General features: G+C 38.6%; 1 protein-coding gene across 1 annotated transcript in view; it reads right to left on the reverse strand.

Annotated features, from left to right (window-relative positions):
* Positions 1-22933, reverse strand: part of stau2 (staufen double-stranded RNA binding protein 2) — an 88970-nt gene extending 66037 nt beyond the window's left edge. The window contains exons 1-6 of the mRNA XM_030123333.1: positions 22808-22933; positions 20821-21028; positions 20112-20242; positions 18997-19156; positions 17136-17271; positions 4214-4373 (exon numbers count right to left, since the gene is read on the reverse strand). Of these exons, the coding sequence (XP_029979193.1) occupies positions 4214-4373; positions 17136-17271; positions 18997-19156; positions 20112-20242; positions 20821-21019 (786 nt within the window). The 5' untranslated portion in view covers positions 21020-21028; positions 22808-22933. The remainder of the gene's footprint in view (positions 1-4213; positions 4374-17135; positions 17272-18996; positions 19157-20111; positions 20243-20820; positions 21029-22807) is intronic.
* Between the last annotated feature and the right edge of the window lie 1339 nt (positions 22934-24272).

The following is a 24272-nucleotide window of genomic DNA, read 5'->3' on the forward strand; positions in this document are numbered from 1 at the left end:
AAAGACAAATAGAAGGCCGAGTATGACGAAGCTGCTGCTACTCCTTATGGATAGTCTGGACAGAGAGTCCTGGGAAAAGCACAAGTGAAAAACTCTTATTTCTATGCGCCACCCTGAAGGAACTGTCTGAATGAACAGTGACTGTGGGCGAACAAAAAGCCTCACATGCATATCCACGCTCATGGCCATTGGATTGTGTAACATGGGAAAGTGTTTTACATCTTAGAATTGAATCAAAAGGATCTACAACGGACAGAACAACATGACCCTTTTAAGACAACCACTTACTATAGTTTCACAAATCTAAAAATGGTCTGCTTCTTTTCAGGGGATACTAAAGATGCCCTGGGCACACACAGATTTCTCCTCATAAAGATCCAACCATTGATTGTGACATAAACAACCTGCTTTGTTACAGACAAAAAGGGACCTTGTCATACATTAGATAAGATACGATCATGTTAGAGACACCGGAACCTCTAATTTTATTGCCTGAGGCCATTTGAGGTTGGAGGTGCTTTTCCGTGTATCCTACAGTTACATATTGCTATTTAAACTGAGTGTAAACACTATAATTAGACAGATTGTTATTTACTTGTAGTCTCAATGAACATTAAAGATTGACAGCCCATGTTGAAAGGAACACTTCAAGCCTCAGGGTGTCCACATATATACGAACACACATGCTCACATGGAGACAGAGCGACAGACATATAGTGTAGACACAATGTGCTTCAATTTGTAAAGCAAGACTCAGAAGCAGCAGCAAACAAAGAGCGCATTTATGGAGGCCGTCGCCACAAGACAGCAAGTGAGAGGAGCCAAAGCGTTTTGAATAACCATTGGTGATGCCAGGCAGTGAGGATATGGGGTAATTTGATTTCCGGTGGGAGATGATAACAACAGTTAACAGCTATGCCTGAGGGGAAACTCTGGAAAGGTATGGTGACATTGGGAGTGGAAAGAAAAATCCAACACTGCCAGGTGCAAACTAAAACTATCGAGATTGCTGGGATGATGCAGGGCTTAAATTATACATTACAGTAATTAGAGCTGAGGTGGATTTGGATTCAATCTAATGAAAGCTGGTTATGCAGCCATCTTAGTGACTGCACAAAAAAACTCCCAACTGCACCTGTCCAGGGAGAGCACCCACAGATCAGCAACACAAATCCCTTGACTTTTCATTAGCAGAAGAGTTCTCAAGTTGGAGGGGGCTGAGTACAGAGACAGGCATGTGGGGTGAAAGTAGTCAAAAGGTGGTGAGAGTGCTGAGGGGATGAGATTGCAGTGATTGAAGGACACAGTGAGAACAGACTGAAATAACATTAGCAAAGCAGTTTGGGAACAGCTTTGTGGGCTGAGGTGCACTCACACAGTAATACAATAAGGACACAAATAAGCAACAATATGTTTTATTTAGATAGTTTAAGCAGCACAGAGTCTGGAATTTTAACGCAAGATTATCTGATTGTATTATTAATATTAAACTGATTGTTCTGGCTCTTATTTTGATTGGCTAAGGCTTGTATGCAACACTCTATAAAACACACACCTGCGAACTGCCTAAAGGGACTGATATTTTGCTTTTTTTTAAAAAATGGAATTGTGCATTTTAAAACATTTCCCTGTGGTCTACATAAACTGTAAATGCTATGTTTGGATCTGAATTCTTCATTAATTAAACTCCACAGGTCCATCTTCAACTCTGTTTCTGACAAATGACAGGAGAAAGGTCATTTTGAGCGTGGAACTTTAAATGCAAATGAGCCACTTCACACCCTACCTCCTCCAGGTTGTTGACTGTGCTGCTCTGTCCTGTTCAGCCACTTGTGTTTGTTAATACAACCAACAACTGAACATTTTAGGTAATCGGCTCAAAGTTTGGACATATTTTCAGTATGGACTACAACCGCTGCTGCTGACAAACAATCATGGCGTACTCAGAGAAATGTCTGTCAGAAGTCTTAACCTTATGTGTGTAAATGTCGTGAGGTAACTAGTTATAGACGCAACAAATTAAGAAGGAATTAAGACGGGTTGTAGAAATCCACTCGATTTTTGCCAAAATGAATATAAAGATAGCTTTGCAGCACCTGAAGGGTTCAAAATTCAGACTTTATGAACTATTAGGGTCCAAATACACAAATAAATGTACCACAGACTATTTAAAGTGGGCTTAGCAAAATATGTCCCCCTTAAATCAGTATACCTGCATCAAAACTTTAGAAAATCAAATTTTGCTGTCAATTTTGATTTACTGAGTGAGACAAGTGGATGGATGAATGATACCACTGCATGAGAAGCACAAATCCTATCAGTGACAAATAATGATTAGTAATTGTCCCAGCCCAATTATTAGGAAAAAAAGAGGATGCTAGAGCAACATCCTTGCTTCATTAATACACGTATGTCCAGAGTTTACTAGCAAAGAGGAGCTCTAACACAATTAAAAACATCTACAAGAACTGCACAATTAATGGTAATGTTGAAAGACATGTTAATAACCACTCCAGTGTTTAATTATTCTTTCTGCTGCATCTCCTTGGCATCCACTCTTCGCAAATATCTACATTATTTGGCAGAACAATGGCAATTTGCTATGAAATCTAAAAATATTTATGAAATCTTGCCAGCTATATGCAGTAACCATTTTATGAAACCAATAAGCCTCACAAGGCTGTGATTTAGAGTACTTCCAGAACAATCAAGGAGTGTTGTTAGGCATGACGCAAAACTGAATAACCATGGCCTCTGGAGATGTATTGTTTTATTTAGTTCTGGTTGTGCAATGTAATGCTTTTCAATATGCCCATTTCCTGAATGTGGCACAAGTGAACACTTGCACTGACTTGACTTGAGAATGAAGGGTCAGAGGGGAGTACTGAAAAGATTTATAATTTAACCAAATCCCATGATATAAACACAAATAACAAAGCTCTCCTACTAATAAGCACTGCCTGCTATGAATTATTCCATTATTCCTTTAGAAACAATTACACAAGTCAAAATATTGCACTACAATAAACATGGGTGCTGTAGTTTATTTAGATTCAATCCCACATTCACCCTCTTACCATAATAAATACTTACTTACTCATCCAATGCGTATTAACTAGTTCCTCATTTGAAATTTTGAAGTTTTCACTTCATTTCTAACATTTTTTTTTTTGTAAAAAAAATGATGGCACTTGTAGTCACTGACTACGCTGACATGCAAAAAATATTTGTGATTTTCATTCATTCGTTACATTTTTTCCTTCAACTTCTTGATATTTGCACATATGCAAAAATTTGTCAATGTTTTTTTAAATTTTTTTCCCCAACCAAGAAGTATATATCTTTTCCTGAGAGAATCCTTCTCTCTACCCCTGCTGACTATAAACAGAGGCTGTGTGTCGCAACCTGTGGTAAAATCTGGAAATGAGACACGTATTCTGAGAGCAGTGTACACATGTCCAAAGAATTCTCATAAAACTGGAAAAATATCAGCATATCCCATTGACTTCATGAGAAAACACAATATTTGGAAAGGTACTTCCTTCAGCATATCCAAACAGAATCTACTGTTTACATGACACCTGTCAAACTCATAGTACTGGCATTTCCTGAACAATAGTGGACTATTAATGCAGATGTAAACATTATCAATGATGGTGTAAGCTTCTCTGTTTACTGTCTCCATCCTCTGCCAAGGTGGATTGTGATTCATTCCATCCATCCATCCTCCCATCCTCCATCCATCCATCCATCCTCCCATCCATCCATCCATTCTCCCATTGTACCATCTGTCCATTGTTCCGTTCGTCAGTCCATCCATCCATCTGTCCATCCATCCTCCCATTGTTCCATCCATCCATCCATCCATCCATCCATCCATGGATACATTTTCAAGCAGATCCACAAAATGGGGTGTAAACTAAAAAATTTTTTTAAACTTTCTCTCAACACTTTCAAATGTAGAACTTAAATGGAGCAGTTAAATTAAACAACTTACATTTAGCACTACCTGGAGGCAGCTGATGAATTAGAACTAAGACCTTTTTTTACCAGGGAAACAGTTCAGGTAACCAACAGTAGAGTAACAATCTAGTTAAAATGTGAATTTGGTTTGTAGTTTGATAATATTATGGAAGTAGACAGGTGGACTACTGCTCCTTGTGGAGGTCTGTGTGTTCTTAGCGCTCCATTAGTTTGATTGGAGTGTGTTTACCTGTGGTGGCCGCTCGGGTATGGGTTCATTGCGCAGGGCTTGCAGGGCCTTCATGGCAGCATTGTGTCTGGCTGCTTGGCGGGTGCGTCCCTCACCAATAAACTCATGACTCCCCACAGACAGCTGCACATAGAAGATCTTAGGAACAGGGTAATGGTACCTGGAGTAAACAAGAGCAGAAAAGACATGGAGAGGAGGGAATATTAATCAAATCAGGAGTGAAAGGATGTTGAATTTGTTTACACCCATAAGTGAACATTTGTATGTGGCTTAAAGACAAAAAGGCAAAGGGAAGGGAGAGCCTCAAGCATTATGAGCCAAGTTATCAATTCACACCACTCCCAAATTAAAGGCCCACCACTTCATCAGGGTCAATTACTACACAATAGCCAGTTGGCCGACCACTTGACGGATGTTTCACTATTGGATCTCAGCGTAGGGATGGCAAACAAAGCACAGGGACATATATATCCGCTCCTCTTTCTTCTGGCCCCGAACATAGATTTCCCTCTCTTTCTTTGGGTCCTGACAGAGTGGGACTGAGCTGTCACTGCGCAGATTTAGAGGTCTGAGAGTCCGCGTGGGTGATACCCCCTCCTGGGTCAGGGGGAGAAAGGCTGAGAATGTCTGCCGAATTGAGGACAAGGAAAGAGAAATAGTGGGAAAGTTAACAACGGAAAAAGTTTTTAATATCCGTCTCCCTGTCCTCCTCCCTTACTGCCAGTGTACATTTAAATTCACAAGGACATCCAGACACTATATGTGGTAGCCTCCTATGGATAGCAGCTGCTGAGATACATAGATTGGTGTCTTGACTGGTGCCAGAAATGATTCTGAGAAACCTAATATTTTCATGTTTAGACAAGGCACTGCTTTTAAATAAAGGATGAAGCTGAAGACTACATCTCACAACAGAAGAAAATGAAAACAAGATTCAGAGAAACGCAGCCATCCTATCGTTACTAATATATAGTGTATATATCGATTCATTTTCACCAATTCTAGAAGTTTCTTGGCAAGGCAGCCGCTCTGAGATATGAGATTTAATCCTTGATTGAGTCCATGTTGGAATCTAGGGAACCTGAGCAGCTCCAAATCATAAAATAAAAAATTGTGTGTTCTGGAAGGCCAGCCCAGCTTGGTACAAACTTCACAGTGCTTCTTTCATAACCAATCACATAAATACACGCATTAAACTGAATCATTAATCATTAAATAAAGGACCTTGAATTGCAGCAATAGATTTCAAAGCAGCTCAGAAAGTCTTTGTGATATTTCAAAACTCCATTGTGTGTACGCTGATATATTCAGGGAAATGCTGCAATTCATTTTTTATTGTTTTTCCTTGTGTATTACAGCATAAAAACTGTTTTTGTTATATTTCAAGATAATAATTGCTGGCCTTAATTTGAAGGCTTTGGTAGAACTTCAGAAAACCTCAGAAAATACCCTAAGCAAGCTCATGATAGCTACAGAAGTTCAGTTAAAGTTGTCAGAAAGAAAGGATACTGGTAGGTTTTACAAACCATTTTCAGTATTCATAATACAATACTACAATACTATTACTACTGTGGGTGATATTGCAATTGTTTATTAAAATTTAAAAAGTCAAGTCAAACATATAAACTTAAGCTATCATAAAAAGACAACTAACTTAGCTTAACAAATATGACTTCTATTGAACACAGCCCTTCTCTCTGGTCCATGTAACTAAATCCAAATATCAGCATAGAACAGAGTTTGTGTTCATATTAGTTCCATTTCTGCAATTAGATCACCCTAATTAAATTGAAACCAATTTAAAAGCCCTCCTAAATCTAGACCTTTAAATTGCAGCTTTTTGTGATTTTATAACTGCATAAAATGACATGTGATTCAACTAAATTTGCATCCAAACATTTTGCAGTCATTCTTCCTTAATAGCTTAGGGTTTTAACTAACACTTAACTTAGCCAAATTACGACAAAGTCACTGTTTTTGATTAAGCTGTGTAAAATCCAGTGACGGATTAATGCAGGCACGTCACGATGCTTAGCTGCTTCATGGGTATTCTTTTGCAACATCTTAACTAGATAACATAGGCTTCATATTTACATATGTACAGTTCAGTACAGTATTTCAGCTTAATGTGTATACTTGAGTAAAACCTGGCTTTGTTTGGTAGCTGTAATAGTAACTTTAATACAACATTTTTATCTGGTTAAATAAAGGGAGATTATGTAATTTACAATATTGTTAACATTTTCTTTACACTACAGATTTTTACAATATCGCTAGATTGTTTCTAGATGACAGTTAGTGAGTACTATTTTGAACAGCAGAAATGAAAAACATGGACAACCTACGCAATAATAAAGTTTAACTATCTAGTTTTACCTGGAGTCTTTGGCACCATTCTAATGGAACAGTGACTATAGTGTCTTTTTACTTACAGTAACATAAAACAGTGGGGATTAAAGTGAAGAAAGATGGATCTGACCAAAATGACTGTAAAAGCGTAATTTCTCTGAAATCCCCCTCCCCTCTACAGTCTCTCATCATGTCTTGCGCAGCAGGCCTAACAATGAGTCAGCATTTTAAGTCCAGAATTCCAGCAAGTCTTTCTCCAGCCCACAGATCCTCTCATCCGTCTGCTCTCAGCTCCTCCTGGCCACAGGAGCCTTCCCTGGGCGGGGGCCCGCCTGGCCCTCGCACGTCAAGTGTGGCCCCAGGGTCTCAGAGGACATGCCAAGTGCAACATGGGCTCAGGCCAACAGCGCTGAGCCGAGATGTGAGCAGCTGGGGCTGGAGCACTGAGTACAGGTGCAGAGAGGAAGACTGAGAGGGATAAGAAAGAGAGAGGAGGGAGACTGAAAGGGAGAGAAGGAGAGAGGAGAGAGAAGGACACGGAGGGAGGCCTGTGGGAGACCCTACTCTACAACGTGGGAAAGTAGTGGCTTACACACAAGCCTGCCAAGAAAACAGACAAGCACACGAACAGTCATCAAAATCACGCAGACAAAAAAGGCTAAAAAAAATCACGTCAGTGCAACATGGCCAGTACAAAAATCAGCACATGCTGGCTGGATCTGCCTGTTCTGTGTTATCAATTATTATTTTTGTTATTATTACTACAGACAGGGAACTGGACCAGGACACCTGTTGGGAGGGTGTGGAGACTGCTGAAAGTGAAGAAAAAAACAAAAACACCCACCCCTGTTAGTACTGATGTGTCAGGGTGCTATATCTGTGATTCAAGGATGAGAGAGAAAAACCGACTGATGTCGGAATTCAATCAAATAGCTCATCAGCCTTTAGCAGTGAGTAATGAAAGTGTCTTTGAAAGTCAAAGCTTCCCTGTAGGTGTCTTTAATGTAGACCATGTTAGTTAAGGTTACCATTTCATCTTAATCATTCAAAGACGCATGAACGAACACACACAGAGACAGACATAAGCCCACACACAGTCCCACTGTGAAATAGGAGATATGGCATTGCAATTATGACTTAAAATGACAGGGTGGCATTTTAGTTGGAAAACAACTCTATGCTGCAGCAAAGCACTTTCTTTACCAATACCTATGTAGAAGAAAAAATGCTGATTGCCTTACTATCTGTATCTGCGGCAATAATTAGTGTCCAGTTGTTTCTTTTTTTAAATTATTAGTACATTTTCTAGTGCATTTACAAAGAATTGGCCAGTTACACTGAAAAACCAAAACTCATATACAAAGACAAGATACACTTTGCTGAATACAAAAGCAACTTTTTTCATAAAATGTCAAGTGAACTGAGGTGAACTTCTGAAAAGCTGCGTAAATGAGAATGTGAATTATGTGCATTTCCATAAACTGGTTAGGAGTGAATATTTTAGGCTACATTATGTTGTGAGCAGGTAGCGATGCAAGCTATGTTACACATGTCTGTGATAAACAGAGTAAAAGACACAGAGTGCTCTGACATTGTTTTCCATCGAAAATGGCTGTGATGTCTTTTTTCAACGGACGAGGCAGAGACTTAATTTCAGTACATGCTTGTATTGTACTACCACACGTCTTCGCAGTTTTCTGTCAGCTGATCATTCATGTGAGATAAATGTTGAATACATCAGAATTTATTTGATAAAGGCATTTCCACTTCACTCTTTGGTGAAAAATTACAAAAACTACCTTCAAAATTCAAATTGTGCATTAATTATAATCATAAACCTAAGGTAGAAAAATGCCTGTATATTCCCCGAAAGGGCACATCATCAGAAAAGTAACCTAAGGTAAAAACAAACAAAAAAACAAATAAAAAAAATAATAATTGTATCTTTTCCCCATACACTACTTGGAGCAACTTCACAGTAATTAGAGAATACTTGGGGTTGTTTGTGTGTACACTATGGGAACATATGCAATCCACTACAGCAAAGACCAGCAGGCAAGGAAAAGTGGGCCAACTAAACACAGACAAAAAGAATGAGGGAGTGCACTGGCCCACTTTGTCCTCCAGCGTCACTGAGCTTGACCACCAAGACATCTACTGGCCAGACATGCAAACATACTTGTATGCATTAAACCACAATAACACACACACACACACACACACACATATATATAAACACACAACTGACTCAGAGAGTTGTAAAGGAGTGGGGGCGGCACTGGGAGCAAAAGGGTGACAGAGATTTGGGGGGAAAAAAACATGAAGAAACTTGGAAAGGTTCACTCCTCCACCAGCTGCACTTTCTTCCAATCTCCTGCCAGACCTTTACTTGTTTTCTCTTCCTCCCTCCTTCCATACTTCATTCTGTGTGTCCATCATTGATTGCTTTACTTCCCTTCTGCCTCACGCAATTGCTAATGCAGAAAAGACAGAGCAGTGTGAGAAAACAGCCAGTGTAGTCAAGTAAACAAAGTGCTCAAAACACCAACTGTCATGCTGTTGGGGGTTGTATGCAAGGATGCTTGGACCCCGTCTGAGTTTAAAAACCACTACGCCACATGGGAGAACTAGACCCAGTGTGTTGGTAGAGCCGTGGTTTGACATGAATTTTTTTGTTTGCTGCTTACTGCTCATTAAACAATATTCTTCCATGCAGCCTGTGTACACAAAACACAACCATAAAACCCTACGAGGTTGTTTCAACACAAAAAGGATCATTTAAAGTATTCAGTGAGAAAATTCGAGCAGCATTTTGCATCATTATGGAACAAAAGGAAATGTGAAAAGAGCGAAGAACGAAAATCCTGACATGCAGTCAGACCGCATGCAATTATTCATAAACCACCTTTTACCTCAAAAGGTTTAACAATGCAGCGTAAACAGTTTTAGCTTCACACAATGATGTTTTTCTATAGTTTACAAAACATGCAGAGGAAGTGTAATAAGGTGCTGATTCTACTTCAAAGTGTGAAAGGACAGATTTGAAGTGATAATGAGGAGTGTCTGGGTGTTACAGTGATGTAAGAAAAGCTGCAAGCATTAGTACCCAATATAACATTACCTAAAGCTACTGTCTAAGAAATGTGACAAGTGTCAAGGAGACGGGCTGAAATGGGTAACTGGGTAAATGTGTAATCTGAATACAAATCTTGTGGTCGGGCTTCGGTACAAAACTTTTGACTGTTCAACAAGTGGATATTGTTACCAGCACACATCAAAGAAGTCAGGTGTAAAAAGCATATGCTGGCTCATCCGCCTAAGCTTTCAATCCATTCAGTCCTTGTTTACTAACAACACTCATTTTATCGTTTAATACTACTTAATCTCACATTTTCATTAAAGTCTCTTATGGGAGCAATATTCTTAGTACCTCATAATCCTTTAGAGTTATCACCTGCTCTATTCTTATGCTGCAGACAGCTGGCGTTTGATACACACTTCTCATATCACTACCTTCATAAGCCCAGCTACTTATCAAGTATGGTTAACAGGCACCGTGCATAAAACAGAGGTTTCATAACGTATTTTAATTAAATTTTCCAAACTGACAGTGTTCATTGTTTATACTGTTTGTTGTGGTTCCAGTGTTGAATATGAGCTTAAAGCGGTCTTTGTGCAAGGTCTGTAATCAGTGCCCTCCTTCCATACTTGGCTCATGAGAAGTCCAACCTCACGTAAACCTATCCAAACTCTCTTGTCACACAGATGCCGATTAATAAAAGACCCAACAAGGATCACTTCCAAATGAGATAGTTTTACCATGCTGAAACTGACAAGTAAAACTGCACTTATTGGGTAAAAAATTTTTTAAAGCAGCTTCCACCATTTTCCCACCATTGCAACTGAAAATACTATAGTCTGTTCTTTCACCATCTGACTGAAAACAGGCACTGCGTGAATAGGCACAGAAAAATATCAGTGGTTAATACAAGACTTACCAATGTGTGCAACCAAATTATATCCAGTGTGCATTTGTGTGACCAAGGAAAAAAAATCTTAACCCCTTGGCCCTTTTAGTGCCAAATTAAAGCGGTAGCTGGCTGTGGATCAGTCTAAAATCAAACCCTGCTGTCCTCATTAAGAATATTACAACGTAACCTGCTGTTTTATGCTCATTGTCATTAAGAAGAGGGAACTAATTGCATGGTGTAACACTCCAAATGCTCCTGTGCCATTTTCTAAAATGAAAAAAATTGAATTTACTGTGGTCAGATTGTACTGACGTGGTTTGTTCAAGCATTTGGAAGAGGAGTCCAACCACTACCTTTATAATGGCACAGCTTATGTAAGGTAGCCTGTGTCAACATGCAACTTATTTTACTAACTGATGAGTTTGTTACTGAGCTGTTATGCTTTCAATTAGTCCTGAAAATTAATGCAGATACATGAACAGGCATTTCACAGAAAGTGCGTACCACAGAGAAATGCAAATCTGTATGATTAAAACATTTCCATTATCGCCAAAGAGCAGCAGTTTCTTTATTGAATAAGTGTGTTTTACGTTTCTATTTCATTTTGCCAGTCAGTTAAGGACAATTGCATGCAAATTAAATTGTGCTGCAAACTATCAGATGTCCAAAAAGTGTTTCCCTGAGCAGAAATGTGGTTTACACCACAAATCAAATGTAGGATGTCAAATACAGTTGCCCAGACTCAATTAATTCATTCTGAGCTCTCGGCTACTAAGACCACCAAAGAAGGAGTTCAGCATCACTTACCAGAACCAACTTTGTTTTGACTTTCCCAACACTGAAACATATTATAATGACATAATATGACAGGTTCCCAAACTGTAACATGGCAGTACGAGCCCTAAAAACAACCAGTTGGAACATCCAACAGTGTATCTTTTGCTGGTGTGACTTAAAACCACAGTAAAAAAAAAAAAAAAAAAAAAAAAAAAAAGGATACATTTTGGATAGTAGTGTGTATTTCTCGTCATTTCTCCCAGAGATACTGTAGATTCAACTGCAGGAAGGTGACTGTGGTGCAGAGAGACTGTATCAGGCTGTTGAGAAATATGGGTAAAAGTTAAGACTCTGTTCCCCTAAAAAAAGTGACCTGGCCTCTTTAAGGATTACAGGAACTGAGGATGAGAATATGAACTCACACCATCACATCATGGACAAAATCTTGGACAAAAGACTGGACTTGAAAATTAATACACAGTTGATGGAAAAGAACAATTCAAGGTTCTTATACACAAACCTTGAACTGTGAACATGGTGTTCTTAAACTGGAATGATGCATGTGATGCAAGTGATGTGCTAAATGCATCACTATGCAGTAGAGAAACTAGCACAAGAGTGATTTCACAAGTTTAAATGAGATCATAAAAAGAGGACAGATGGCTGAAAAAGGAAATAAATACATATATAAAATGCTCATTTTTCAATGAACAATCTATATAGACTTCATTTATCTAAATAAGAAAGCTAAGAGTTCATACTACAGGCACTTAAATACAAAATGCTACATGTGTTATGAAAGGAGTGGTCTGTGAGGTGCAGAATACCTACAGCTACTGAAATGTCCAATGTCTATGAGCAGGTGAGTTTTGTTTTAAAGTAGACAGACGTCACTACTGGAAGGAACATTTATGGAATACCCTGATGAGTTTACATGAATTATCTTGCGACAACAAAGTAATAGAGAAGAATGTCTGCAAAGGATGTACGAATACATTTCAATCAGGAAACTCTCAAAAAATTCTCCAATATTCTGCCATTGAAAAATGGCAACCAAACAAAGCTCTTCACAGACAGAAACATCAAGCTGTGATGACTGTCGGTGATTGCTCAGGACTGCAGCTTACAAGAGGGAAAGGGGAAGTGATGAAGCAAAAACGCTCCAACATCCCATGAAAAGGCAAAGATAATGGGTGTGTTTGTACCAACATCAAAATATGGGTTCATGTGGAGACGCAGACTTAGTTGCTTGACTCACCCTGCCAGACAAACTGCTGAAACATGACATTACAAAAGGTGCTTTTACTGCTTTGTCTGTGGTGGTCACAGGTCCATTTTTATATTCAGTACATCAGGGCAAAAGAAGAGAGGAGGACACACAGGGATACACAAACACACAACTCCACTCAGAGGACAGAAGATGAAAGGAGAGAACAGACTTCTGTGTCATTGAGTGTACATAGCTCTCTGTTGAGTACAAATCATTCCAAGCGTTTGTTTATGTTGGACCTGTATTCCACTCCTCCACCCCCAGTCTCCTCAATAAAACACTGCTTTATGAGTTTACACCCATTTGTACAATTTGGACAGATTATCCTTTGTTCTGGCATGTTGCCATAGCAATTTATGTAACATACTGTCTCACAGTTCATCTGACTGAAAGCATCTCAGTAAGGATCTCTGCAGACGCATTGTAATTATTAAAAAAAAAAAGCAAAAGCAATAAATAGATATTCTTCTGAAGTCTCTACCTTGTGGGCTTTGGCAAGCCAGAGGAATGCCTGAGTGGACGATAGAGCACAAAGTGTCCCAATTATGCTATATGAGATTTTAAATCCCAAAACGACAGTAAGTTACTTAAAAAACCTGGAGTGGGAGAAAGTGAGTTGGGGGGAGGAACGCAAATGTGTATGTGAAGAGGACCTCAGAGGATATCTGATCCCTATACATAGGAAGAGATGAGAGGAAATGTTGAATATAGAAAAACCCTATGGGCAGATTTGTCTTTTCAGTGAGACAGACTGGCCCAATTAGACAAGTGGATAGCAAAGTACACCTGTGTATGTGTGTCTGTTAACAATGTGCGTCATTTTTTGTGTCATCCTCACAATTTTTTCTGATGTTATTGTAATGTCCTGCAGGCATGACAAAGGTATTCATTTTTTCAAGGATGAATTTCTTTATATTTCACATGCATAAATAGATCCCAACGGTGCCAGAATATGCAAGGCTGTCATTGAATTAACAAGGACACTGTCTGGCATACTGCTAAAGGCAATTAGAGGTGCATTTCAACTCCGACAATCAGCAGTCAAGGGACCCTGCAAATGTTCAGGTTGGTACAGTAATTTCTATCTGTATTTGCTGCTTATATGGAAGCAAAAACTGAGAAGAAAAATGACAAGTGCACCACTACACCTTGAAAGCAGTTCTTTCTAACAGCTTGCATTGTATAACTGCAGTCCACTGCATTAAGCCAAGCATGGCGTATCACCTGGTAAGTGGTCGCACAGTGGTGAAAATAAACCTAGATGAATTATCTCTACACAGTATGGCTGAGTATACATGTGGTCAACAGTAAAAACAGAGATCAACCAAGATTGAAAATACACTATGCATTAACTCCTTTATTTCTTCACTAATCAGATAATTGAAGATCTTAGTTCAAGTAATAAATGCCTGAATAAAGAAATCATTGAGCATCAAACAAACATCAAATTGATGTTCCTGATGGGAGTGATTTTTGAACCATTATCTTCCCCTTAAACTCAGACTTCCGTGTCAAGGTCTAATATTAGTCAGTGGCCAGTAGGAGCACCAACTCGTAACGATAAAGATTTTGTAAAACCTCCTAATTGCCAAACCAACTCATCAGATTATCTGTTAAAAAAAAAAGCCACAACTGAAGGCAGGGAAGGCCTCCGTCTTAAAAACAGGTGTGTTTTCTTAAGTCAGGTAGCTTGTTATATTATTTCAATGTGCAAATGACAGCTTAGGTTTGTTATATACACCACCTCCATACCTTTATAGACCTATTAAAGGTTAACTGAGGTAACACTGATTTAATACATAGGCTATTAGTACAGTGATGAATAATTTTAATATCCCATCTATTTTGCTCTGTCCTTAAGTGATTCCCCCATGAACAGTGTAATAAATCCGGCAGCTGGCATAACACCAGTCGTACTGTGTCTGAAAGAGGCATCACTTAAAATATATTTGACCTCTTGATAGCGGAGAGCACCTCCAAAAAAGTGAGAGAAAATGCAAATGGGATGTTGATAAAGTGCAAAGTGAAGAAGAGAGTTAATAGAGTTAATGACGGCAAAAGTGAATCACACTTCCTTCCTTTCCCTACAGAGAAAGCAGTAATGTCCAGCTCCATATCTGAACATCATCTCAGGAGGAAATGTCACAGAGGAAAGCACCCTCAGTTATTCAGCCCACTGTTCTTCCAGCTGACATATTGTTACCGTCATAACCAAATGAGGGCTAGGAGGAGGTGGGTGGCTTCACACTGCACAGCCTTTTTCTAACAGGGATAGTCCTTTCCAAAATTCCAACTCTGAAAGAATGCCGGACGGAGACTCTGCCCCCCTGAGATGAGGAGGAAAACTGGGAGCGCCACGGGTATATTGGAAGAGCCCACAATGAGTCACTGGAAACAGGTGTTCCAATGATAACACAGGAGTTGGGGATTGTCCATGAGGTGAGTGTTGATGTAACCGCATATCTTGATAACCCAAATATTTTCCTAATTCACTGGTCATGTCTGTGAATCATTTTGGCCGTATTTCCTCACAATGTTTCACATCACCTTCGTCATGTATTGAATCAGTTGGAAAACATGCATAATTGTGAAGATATTCATGGAATCAGTATTAAGGATGAACAATGGTGTGGTTAGGGCCTGTGCGGCAACAGAGATGAATCACTGATTTAAACATAGACTTGGATGGTAAGAAATTATGCACAGACCCTTCACCATAAATAAGATTCATTAAGACGCTGATTAATGCACATTTCATATTATCGCTGTATTTTCTCATCAGGGCACTTTCTGAATGAATCAATACTGGTCTTGGTGGTGATTAGAGCGCTGATGGATCAGAGCCAGGCTGCCCTTTTAATGGTAAGATTCTCCATCAACATGACTCTGGATCACTCTTATTCATCATAATAGGTAAGGACATGGGCATATGGAAACCTTCGCTTCCCTGCAGCATCATTAAGGTGAGTAATAGTGGACATAGCCTGTCACTCCAGCACATAGTCAGTCATCTTATGAAGAGAATTCACATTTGCTTTCATTAATAAAAGGCTTGACCACACTAAAAGAAAGACCTTGTAAAAACACGAATGACCTTGGAATAACATAAGTCTTTTCTGTGTTTCAGGCTCACACACGTACAGACATTCCCTCACCACTCTCTCCCTTATAGACTGGCATAAGAAAACAAAACAGGGATACTGCCTGTCACTTTGAAAACCCATCACTGTGACATATGACATTGACAGACAGATCCTGGAAAACAGATTTTCTCCTCTACCCCACAGACATTTGTCTTGCACCCCCTGTTTGTTCCTCCATGGATCAAATAGAAGAAGATGTGAGCCAGATGCTAGACTGTCTGCTGAGTACACTCAGTTATTCAACACTGCAAGTGTATCACTTTTCTGGCATTGCACCTACATTCTTTTCTGTGATCCACACATTTGGCATCAGAATGCCTTACGTTAGGATTTTAAGGAGCCAAAGTTTACGCAAACAGCAAAACAGAAGCTTCTCCTTTACATTTTTCTGTTGAACTCTTTCATAAGATTATCAATGTGTGAAGATTATGTGAATTAAACTGTAGACAATCTATAGAAAGTCTGAATGAAAATTTTCATCAGTTCACTACATTCCTGAATTGCATGTTACAAAATGGGTGCTCAATCACAGAAGTTTACTGGGTAAGATTTTTAAAATGAGGAAACACTGCCATCTGGAGGAACTCGTACTCTATCCTGAAAACTGATATGGTTTTATTAATTGAAAAACCTAAAAAATACATCTTTTTTTTAGAGTGTTCTCTCTGAAGTCTCATAACTCTTTCATGGTTTAAGTAGGAATAAGATGCCTCTATCATTAAATTAACATTTGGATCCCTAAGGCGTCACAAAATACGTTGTCAGTAATGTTCATATTAGCCTGACATGTCATTAGAACAATTAAACAGGGCAAATCTTCTGTATTAGCACAAAAACAGAGATAATATTTCCCTTGTAACTATAGTGTTCCAAAACTTGCTGTGCATAATATTCTTTTGATAGTTTTCTTGATGTTCATTAGTGAAAAAAAACAACCCATCTCTACAATCCAACAAATCCACAGGTACAATAACATTCCTTCACTTGAGAAGAGATCATTAATTGCAACTCCGTGGCATTTTTATGGGGCTAAAAAATGTCTTGATGGCTCCAGTACGGTAGACAAAAACTAAAAAGGAAACAAGAAAGCTGACAGAGACTAAGTGCAAAGGGACCCCATCAGGGCACCACATTTCTTCACTTTAGAGAACATATGGGTTGGAGGGGCCATCCCTGACACACATCTGAGCCCGTGGGATCAAAGAAACAAAGCTGTTTGAGGCCATCAGAAATACATCAAGACGACGTCCACACAAAACCAGTCCCAAAGTTTGCCTTCCCCCCTCCACATTTCAGTCAACAACTCATTCAGCTCTAAACCATTCTTACACCAGAAGGTTAACATACAAACACCAATCACAATATTGCATTTAAACCAAATGTAGGTTTTAGAAAGTCAGGTTGTAGCTCACCTTTGGTTGAACATCCCTCTGAAGTTGTAGTTAGCTCTGTAGTTGGGCATAGGCTTAGGATCCAAAGGCCTGTAGATAGCGGGCTCCCCTCTCTTCATGGCAAGACCATTGAGCTCTACCGTCGGTGTTATACTGCCTGTGGGAGTACAAATAAAAGAGAAATAAAAAATAAAATGTGTAGTATAGTATATGTAAAAAGCAAACTGTAAAGTAAGAGGCATAACAAGCTTGAAAATTACAATTGTGCCATTTCAATTGAGCAAAAATATAAAGAAAAATCACTGTGAAGAACCTTTAACTGCCAATATCTTTCAGATTTAGTTTACAGAATATAAATCCAGCATTGACTTTACAAGCTGCACTGTATGCCCCAACTTGTAGGTACAATGTTAAATCATAAGTCAAAAACATTTACTCGCTGTCAGACAACGAATAATACATGTTCAATTATTCCACAAATCCCCCATTCATGTTACATAACCTGGTCTTTCTTAATCCTGTTTATAGTACAAGCCTTTCACTACAGTTCCACAGGAGGCCACAGGAGTCTAGCGATATTAATTTGGCTGGAGAGAGAAAAAAAAAAACCCACAACCCTTCACTTAGGCTGTGTTTTTTTGCTCAGGACTGCTCTGGCTTTGTTCTGAACTTGGATTATTTAAATATATTCAGTACCTTAAGAGTTGTGTCTCGAAGCCAAAACTCCTCAAAGTAAACACTCAAACTTCACATTAATGATGGAGAAAAAGGGGCACTGAAAGCACCCTCACTGTACAAATGCTTCCTTGTGTTTCTTTTCCCGACCCTTAGTCTCAGGCCGGTATTTTATGCGAAAAGAGGGGATGTCAGTCTGAGCTTTCTATGTCCCTTGGTTGGCTATATTAGGTTCTTCTAATCTTAGATCCCTAAAATACTCATTGAGGAACAAGGATCAAGGACCGAGGAGGCTGGCCACAAGAGTTACTGACGTCTTTTTTATGATCACATCTGTGGTGAGTAATTGACATTTGAGACACATCTGGATAATACAAACCGTGCAGGATTTATTCAGTAGTTATTTACAATGCTGGGGTTGTTGTTTTCTGATATTTGTGACATCCCTACACTGTAAGACACATTATATCAAGTCATGAATTGAATGATAAAAATACTATGTACACATAACATGAATATCATCGAAGAAAAATCAGCTGAAACTGTAGCAAAATAAAAGATGATACAGCTGTTGCATATATCACATTTAACCAACATCCATTTAAAAGGATGGCATGTTTCATTTTGTTCAATGCCTGTTGCCTCAGCTCCCTTCTCCTTGTGTCTTCTCAACTTGTCCGCTCACATTTCAGGTGGGAAAGACTAATATGCAAGCTGAGGAGTTGAGGAGATATGATTGGAATCAATGGATCATCAATGTTTGTTAGACAGGAAACCATTATGAGGATCTGCATGTGAGTTCATCATTATTAACTCACAACAGCTAATCTCTATTTGACATTTTTGCCCACCTATCAACTAAGGTCAAGGCAGTATACCAACAAGGGAGTAACCATGCTTAAGCCAAAAAGTAGATGCAATCTGACAAAAATTCTTTGAGAAATTAACAAATAAAATAATAAGAGTGGATATGGTGATTTACTGCACCTACATCGATCCATAACATCTCTACGACAATCCCTGTGGACTATGTTGAGTGTCATTCTCTGCTTCTCTACTGTCGCAAAAATACCCCAAAATGAAGCCTGAAAAAACACCTGAACTACTTGTAATGGTAGTGATCAATCTGGGCTAAGGATTAATGTTTCCATGAAGGCACATTCCCATTAAAATCAACAGAAAATGAGATTTTATTCAGTAACAGTACCTGGGTTGCTGTTGATATCCACCTTTGGGGAGCGGGGCGCTGGCCTGGGGAGGACACTCTCGGCCAGCGCTTTGGCAGCTGTGGAGTGCTGGGCCTTTTTAATGCTGGTGCCCTCTGCCTCCCACACCTGCTCCCCAAGAGTCAGCTGCACTGTGAAGATCTGGAACAGTGACACCCAGAGGGAGATACATTACCCAACAGCGACTACATTTTTACCAACATCCCTGTGGAACCCACATAGTAGGAACTGAATGTACTATGTATGACCAACATTCACTTAGGAAAAGTACAAATTTAATCATAGCATACTTGGATCATCACTTTCGTTATAGTTTTGTTGATCTGTATTATTGAAAGACAAATAAAAATTGTGTCCAGTGGTGTTTACAATTCACAAATTAAGACGAAATGATATGACATATTTTTAGGAAGAGACGGCTATTTTCAGGACTATAGAGTTAATCTAAAAAAAATGTATTCACATTTTGTGGCTAACTGTCCAGTGTTTCAGCTTCTTTAGCCGATGTATTAATTATTGCATAATTGCCATGTCACAATTTAGTGGGGTATTGCAATTACTTTACAAAATTATGATACTCTTCTCAATTCACCTGTATTAAAACAGTTATAAGTGGGCAAAGATAATAGAAATACACTCCAAAACATGTTATTTAAACATTATTGACATATCATGTGCCACAGACCAACTAGTGCTCTTTCAATGGCATCATCTTGTTGCATGTTATTCTCCAATTGCTATAAGTTAAATGGAAAACTAGCATCACAGTGGCTTACTTTGATTTTGTAGCTGGGGCCAATATTTAAGTAAAAGGCTCTTAAGATTTAAATTATACATTTGTTTTTAATTATGTCCACAGTTTGTTCTGACTTTGTACTTTGGTTAACAGACAGTAAAATATACCACAAAATGGCACTTATTCTGCATTGGTGTATGTATATAATTACACTACTTTTAGAATTATACAGTGGCAGCTTATCTTTAACAGAACAGACAATTACGCAGTTGTGTGACAACAGAGAACTCAAATTTCAATATTATGGCATATTGTGGAATGTCTTCTTTTCAACACAAACCAAAGACCTAAAATCCTTACCTTAGCATGTGCAGGGCCTCTCTCATTGAGGAGCTTATACTGTGGTTGGATCCTATTGAAACGGGCTAACTCATTCACCAAACACATTGGAGTTTTCTCTTTAGGGTTTGCCATGTTCTCCTGGGGTGGGCCTTCACACAGAGGACAAAAAAATACATATTAAGTGTCATAACGTGTAGTTATGTTCTTACTACTCACAGAATACAGACTGACATGTCAGATGCCTGTCATATAATAGCTGTATACAGAATTATGATGTGCATCATGCAACATAATACATAAATAATGAGTTATTATTATCCAAAGGAAAAGAAATTCCAACCACAGGCATACACAAACACAAAAAAGCCAATTTGGAGGAGAGACATGAGAACTCATTTAAGAAACTGTCTCTTTTGCAGCTGTGTTTAGAGGTCTGGGTGGGTGTCATTTGTCTACAGGATGGAGGCTCTTACAGCCAAGTCTGAAATATAAAACTATGGATAACCAACACAATATGAGATTCTTTATAAAGAATCAGATATTGCAGGGATCAGATTCAGACAATGGCATGGCCCATCACCCAGACCAGTTCAAGAAAAAATGACGATGATGAGTGGCAAATTTGCCATAATTAGTTTGTACTCACAAGAACTAATTGTCATAAATAATAATTACGACTGGGATGCAAAATTCCCCAGAGGGAAACTTTCAATTCATATTGTACTACCTGGTGGTGTGGCAGACACAGGGGCGTCCCCATATCCGACTGCAGGAGCAGGGCAGCTGGATGTGGGGGCCGGGCCTGTGCCATTAACAGTGGGCTGCAGACCCAGGGATCCTGGGCTGGCCATGGCCGCAGGGGTAACTCCGGGGGAGAGGCCAGGACCAGCCAGGGGTGCTGAGGTCTGTACTTTCACTTGAGCCATGCTCTATTCCTGAAAACGGACAACAACAGTTAAACAGAAATATACTGATGATTATAGACTGTGCAGTTACTTTAATCCTAATACTAGACAAAGTATGTGTAGTAATATGTGTAATAATGATAATAGTAATAATAATAGTAATAATCACATTTCCAGCATCCAGAACATCATTAGTAATTAACCATGTAATTGTTTCCCAATAGGAAACAAACTCAAACACGCATCAACCCAGGCTATTTTCACACAATTTATAGTTGTTTAGTGTTATCTGAAAGCTGACTGTGGGTATGGCAGTAGAACAGACTTCAGACTGAGCTGCCCTGGGCCTATCTCACATTCTGATCCAAAGGCAGCTAATACAGCCAGACAATGAACCTTTATTTGAAGGAGCTTTGCTCATGTTACTGCTGCTAAGCTCCCCGGAAAAAGAAGGAATCCTGTGATAGCAGCCTGAACAAGACAATGGATGTTTGATCACGTTTTATATGAGACTAAAGAAATATCTATTTGGAATTAGCATATTTTAGCATGGGTAGACAAAAATGTGGGCATGGCCCAGGAGTCTGCTCTTCATCTTTTAATGTATGTAATATCTGGATAAATGTTTCACATGCACACATCATGTCTTGTGGCTACATAACATAATAAGCAGCTACATGTTTATCATCTTTGAGAGACAATGATTGAGTAGGTAAATGTAAAACCTAATGCAGGATGGCTTCTTTATTAGCTCACATTAATATGCAGCAGGTGAGCAAATGAGGGACATTCTTTTCATGTCCCCAAAGGTCAGACCACAGGGTCACCTGCAGATCTGAACCCCTGGTGTATGCACTTGGACACTTGCTGCTGCTGCATGCTGAAACGTGGGCTATTTAACCTTGTACCTCCATAGGGAAAACAATGTTTTTAACCCTTATACAATGTTGAGATCATGAAATACGTAGACTAAAAATCATCACAAGTTAATGTTTACTCAATACAGCAAAATTAGTGTCTTCTTTCAACTGTCAAGTGTTTTCTTCCACTGACTGAAATCACGTCTGCTTGCAGATTGAGGGGCCTTATGTTCCTAAGGCTAGACTGATGTAAACAACAGAGTAGTCCACCATTCATGCAACAAATGATGCTCACTATAGTCAAGTAATAAATGCAATTTTCATTCGAACGTGTCGCCTTAATATTCTACATGAAATCTTACATGTTCTTGCTTTTATCATCGGTGCATCCTATGTGCCCCTGAGGTTCGCAGGGTCGAAATTTTTTGCAGTTTGCCATTTCTCCTCGCACTGACATTCAAAAGTTCACTGACGACCGGCGACGTAAATGCATAGTTGCTTTGCACAGTAACATGAAACGTTCGGGTTGACTGGCAGAGCTACTGGGCTGTCTGCAACCCCTGAACCTACATTAGAGCTACGAGTGTCCAGCTTAGCAGGAAGCTAACGTTACCAGCAAGCAAACGGTATTTCCTGCAAATGTCAACTACTAAAAACAAGTCAGAAGAATATGGAAGCATGAATGCTGACAAGAATTTATTAATGTGGTTTTCCCCATTGAATATACAGTATGTAGCCACCCTCAGTTACGCTAGTTTAGCCGGTTAAAGCTCATCATGGCTGATCGGCCGAACACCCCTCTTGCTAGCATCTCCATACCGCCCCATCCTCCACGAAAGTCTGGGGAATTTTAGTCAACCGCAACAAGATAAATGGACTGACAACAGCGTGACGAATAATCAAAAGGCCACCCGACAACAAAGGGACAAATATTTAAGGGTATTTTTACCTTTATCCAGGGCCAGACCCCAGTTACACCTCCAACATTGGCAAACACTAAAGAGAACTGGATGGAAGTGGGAACAGACCACCTTATTTTCCTGGCAAATAATGAAAATACATGTCAAAAGATGCCACTCGTTGTCACTTTTGACATTTTCTTAGTAAGGTAAGTGTTTTCCATATATGACCAACGGGATATATCGCATAGCTCTTCCTTAACATTATCAGAGTTCGAGTTGAATGTTGAATGAATTAACACCCCCCGCATTGCTGATAATGGTTCAGTCCGGGTTTGCTTCTTCAACAGCATAACTTTGATTCAGACCGTAAATGAAGCCACTGACCCTACATGGTTGTGTTTGTAATGTGTTTTCCAAAAAGCACTTTAGCACGCCTTAACGAGTAGTCCCTTTAGAAATGAGATTTAATGGCTTTGCCCAAGTGCTCTATGGCAAAGCAGTTGAAGTGGACTGTAGTTGGTGGTCTTGGATCATGCAGCACTGATGACAACAGACTGCATCCATGGTTCCTGTTTCTGCTGGTGGATGGTATGAAATAATATACCTGAGGTCCTCAGAAAGTCTACGGAAAACATTTTACTACAAAGCATTGCTGGAGTTAAATGGGGTCACAGAGGTCATATCTACATCCTAATATTCACAAACTTTATTCTGTTGTTCTTTATTTTTGAAGAAGAGGAAGCAAAATAGTGAATCAAGTGTTACCAGTGTTTTACCTGTTACATTTTTCTTTTCTTTTCTTTTCTTTTTTTTTTTTTTTTGACATTTTAACAACTTTATTAACAACATTTGAGTATACAGTACAACATTTTAAACAAACATCAAGATTTCAAAAGAGAAAAAGCATTTGAACATATAAGTTTAAGAAAATAATGCATAGATTTAAAAATACAAAGCATAAAATACAAATTATAATTAAAAAAAAAGTAAATAAGTAAAAAAAATAATAAATCTGACAAATATAAATAAATAAATGCAACAGAGAGTTCAGTCAGTATTGAAAAATTGTTTATAAATAGCCAATGTGTTAGTGCTTTATATATATATATATATATATATATATATATATATATATATATATATATATATATATATATATATATATATATATATGAATTCTAAAGATTTAATATAATTTTCAAATTCTAATAGGAAGATTTTAAAATTTGGGTGTGTTTTAGTATATTTGTTTTGATGTATATGAAATTTTCCAAATATGAATAAATTTACAATAAATTCTAGATTGTTAGTATCATGTTTAAAATAAGTAATTACATTTTGGGATGTTATATTTATTTTATTGTTACTTTTAGATATTATATAATTTTCAATTTTGGACCAAAAATTAGAAGAATGTTCACATAAAAAGAATAAGTGCAAAGTGGATTGAGATTGAAATTGGCAAAAGTTGCATATTTCTTCCACATCATAAAATTGACACAAAATAGCGTT

The sequence above is a fragment of the Sphaeramia orbicularis genome, chromosome 20, assembly GCF_902148855.1.
Source record: "Sphaeramia orbicularis chromosome 20, fSphaOr1.1, whole genome shotgun sequence".
NCBI lineage: Eukaryota > Metazoa > Chordata > Actinopteri > Kurtiformes > Apogonidae > Sphaeramia > Sphaeramia orbicularis.